At 51.5% G+C, this 3615-nt stretch overlaps 1 protein-coding gene across 1 annotated transcript; it reads right to left on the bottom strand.

Moving 5' to 3' along the window:
• Positions 1 to 208: 208 nt before the first annotated feature.
• On the bottom strand, positions 209 to 2408 carry LOC147635888 (uncharacterized). The gene has a single exon (XM_086801289.1). The coding sequence runs from the start codon at positions 1695 to 1697 to the stop codon at positions 477 to 479; it is 1221 nt and encodes a 406-aa protein (XP_086657415.1). The 5' UTR covers positions 1698 to 2408; the 3' UTR covers positions 209 to 476.
• Positions 2409 to 3615: the final 1207 nt, after the last annotated feature.

The raw sequence follows: 3615 nt of genomic DNA, 5'->3' as shown, positions 1-3615 counted from the left end.
TCGTGCTCTTCATCGACTACTACAACTCATTCTCCAACAATTCAGCACACAACACCAAATTGTCCTCAATGGCGATTTCAACATTGACGCACTAAAACAAACAAAACATATCACATTACCAACCACATTGCACCAATCAACTATAGACCACATATAGACAAATAATAAGAGCATCAATGTGAAATTTGGAACCAACTACTGTTAATGCTCACACCAAACGAATTAGACCCTCCTTGTAAACTTCATCCTGCTACACTCGATTCAACTTGCCATTCTTCGCATCGCCCCTTGCAACTTCGCACCCTTCCACCTCAATCACATAATAAGTAACCATGAGAATGAAGTTCACTGAACCAGCCCCTGTTAGTGTACGATCTATGTGTGCAGGGGGGCTAGCAGCGGCATTATCGAGGGGGAGCATTGGTTGGATTTTAATCCATTACTAGTAGTAGTAGAATGCAGTAGTGTTAAGGGGATTATCCAGTTTTGCACTGCGAAGATGGCCTTGTGCGCACTCTGCCTGCATTGTGGGGGCAGGGGGAGTCGATGGGGGGCAGCATGCAATTGTATTGAATGCAAAGAGAGGCTGTGAGGGGGAGAGAGTCAGCAGGGTTTAAAGGGAAGTCCGTCAGGAAGTTGTGCTGTAGGAAGAGCGTCTCGATGGAAGACGACAGGAGCTGGTCGATGAACTCCTGGGGAACCGCGCCCGTGAAGCGGTTGTTGTTGAGATAGAGATTCTGTACGAAGGCGAAGAAGGGGGAGATGGGGCCGCTGAGCTCGTTGAAGCTGAGATCGACGGTGGCGCTGGTGACGAGCAGGGGGGGAGAGACGGTGCCTGACAGGAGGTTGCGTTGCAGGAGGAGCGACGAGAGCGGGGCGGTGAAGAGGGAGGGAGGTATGGCGCCCGACAACTGGTTCTGGCTCAGATCCAGAAAAGTGAGGCTCTCCAGGGCGCTCAGCGTGGCAAGCGAGCCGCTCAGCTGGTTGTTGGCGAGGCTGAGGTAAGTGAGCGAGGCGGGTAAAACGGGCAGCGGGCCTACCAGCGAGTTGCGCTTGATGTCCATGTGATCAAGAAACGGTGATGTCAAGGGCGGGAGGCTGCCCGTCAGCCGATTGTGCGCCAGGATGAGCGTGAGGAGATTAGGCAGCGCAGTCAGGTCCGGCGGGATGCTGCCCGAGATGCGGTTGAAGCTAAGGTCTATCGTGGTGAGCTGGGATAGCGCCGCCAGGCCCGCAGGGATGCTGCCAGTGAGCAGGTTGTGGCTCAGCCCGAGGTTCTGCAGGTTCACCAGCTCTACCAGTGTGCTTGGGATGGCACCGCTAACCTTGCCGGGCGCCAGAGTGAGCTGCACCAGCTCGGAGAGTGAGCCCAGAGCCGGATGGAGACGTCCTCTGAGGCCGGCGGAGCTACCGCTGGCGTCGCCTAAGTTTAGGGCAGCCACTCGCTCCCGCCCGCCGACGATGTCGCACAGCACCCCCACGAAGCTGCAGGGGTCGTAACTGAAGTCCCACGTGGCGAAGAAAGAAGTGGGTGCGCCTGGGGCGTCGTGAAGCCAGCTGTGCACCGCCCGGAGTGCAGCGGCGTCTCCACCGTCGAGTTGGGCGTCCACCACCATGGTAGCCACGGCAACGATGGAGAGAAACCTGATGATCTGGTGGGTCTTGATGACGGGCCCGTGATTTTGGGCGGGTGCCATGCCTTGCGTGATGGACCTTTTGCTAACCTACCCACAAAGGCAGGTAAGAGCTGGCGGAAAGCTTACCACGGTCCACGACCAAGGCTCACATTAGTACAGTAGGACTTGCTACCAAGCAACGTCTGAGTCTTCCCACCGCAGATAGATCAAGCGCCCGCAGTACCCAAGATTATTCCAATCAGTGCCAAAGGAGCACGGAGGTCCGGCGTGGCTCTATGATTCCTCCACCACTAGCTTGCCTTTTCGAGTGTTCCACTTCCTTCCAATCCCAACTTGCGCACTGGGTCCCTCTCCCTCTTGGCAGCAGAACTCATCCAAAATATCGCTCCACGCTTCGGCCAGACATGGAGGTTGTGTTTGCATAACCTGCAAACCCAAGTAAGAATTAGACAAAATTCTATAGGAGCAGTGAAAAGCAAAGTTAGGATGTTAATGTGTGGGGGGTGATCAAGCAAGAGCTATGGGGGATATTTTATTTATCTGCGATAGCAGAATTGGCCACCGGAGATCTGAAATCTGAAAGAAATTGTGGTGAGATGGAAAGGGGGGGGAATGTAGGGGGCGCAAAAGCCAAGCTCCACAGAGAGCGTCGCGATAGTCCAATCAGTGGAAGAATCGCGGCAGAAAAGAAGAAGGAAGGAGAGCGACAGCCGTTCAGGTGACTGAAGTCACTCAGTAACTGAACAGGAAAAGAGGCGGAGCAAAACGTGTCTCGACTCTCGACTCCACTAGTAACTGCGCCCATAAAGGAAACGCAAAAGAAATGGCAGGCGGACACGTTGGTAGTGCAGTTAAGGGGAGGGCCCAGCTCGGTCTTCCGCGAGTCCCGACTATAACCGTGTCCGTCATGAGGCCCGGCGCCCATTTCCTATTTAGCACAGCAAAGCACCGCCTCATCGGCGCTATGAGCCGTCAGCCGCCTGGCGCCAGTGGTAAAAACAGCAACGGCACACACACAACGGTCGAAATCGAATGTGCCAGCATCTCCACGTGGCACCATTTTTTGGGGCCCACGGGCCACGACTCTCTAAAGCGTTTGCCAATCTCCGACAGCCTCACAGTCACCCCAACCGCCAACGTCAACACAGCAGCAGCAGCAGCCTTCCATACGTGCACATCAACTTTTCACCTTGAAAAAAGGTCACGATCTACCCACTTCTCCACTTTACATTGTAGGGTCACATAAGTGGGGAAGTGATGAGGGGCCATACTACCAATCAAAAGTACCATTGAATGGATTGCACTTATGTTATCAAAACTAGATGCTAATCCATTCTAGCCAGATATTCTCAAAATTTGCTACATGTGTATCCATCATATCCTCCTCCTTCTTACCATGAAACTTTGGGTACTTGAGGGATACACGGTGAGCCACGACTAGTAACTGTTGAGGTAATGAAACGCCTGTAAGACTAACTAGGCCTGAAGACGTCAATAGATGAGCAGCCATAGGACCAATTGAGACCGAAACCACCAAATGACATGGCAAAGGAAGTTCCACACCTAATTGACAAGCAAAGGCAAAAAATCAAGAGACTCCTAGTGGCTTTTGGGGAAATTAAGGTGGCTTCGATTGCAAGTAGTTGTCCTAAGCTAAGGTATAAATGAATAAGGTATAACTGACTAATAATACTAAGGGTTATTTCCTAAGGTAATACGTAATCGGCATCGAGACGATCCAAAAAAAAATTGTACGATTTGAAGTGATAATTTTGGGATTGGTGATCCAAAAAGTGGCGATTTGAAAAGTGCGGATCCGAATTGAGACAATATGAAAAGAAGATCAGTGATCCAAAAATGGTAACGATCTAAGACTTGGGATCGAGGATCCAAAAATGATGAACAATAAAAAATTTGGGACTATTGGTGTAGATTTGGATTGACGTTCAGGATTCCAAATCGGTGATCCGAAATCTGA

This window comes from Cibotium barometz, chromosome 8, assembly GCF_041138505.1.
Source record: "Cibotium barometz isolate CiBa-2024 chromosome 8, ASM4113850v1, whole genome shotgun sequence".
In the NCBI taxonomy this organism is placed as follows: domain Eukaryota; kingdom Viridiplantae; phylum Streptophyta; class Polypodiopsida; order Cyatheales; family Cibotiaceae; genus Cibotium; species Cibotium barometz.
The sequence above is the reverse complement of the archived record's forward strand: the minus strand, read 5'-3'. Positions and strand labels throughout refer to the sequence as shown.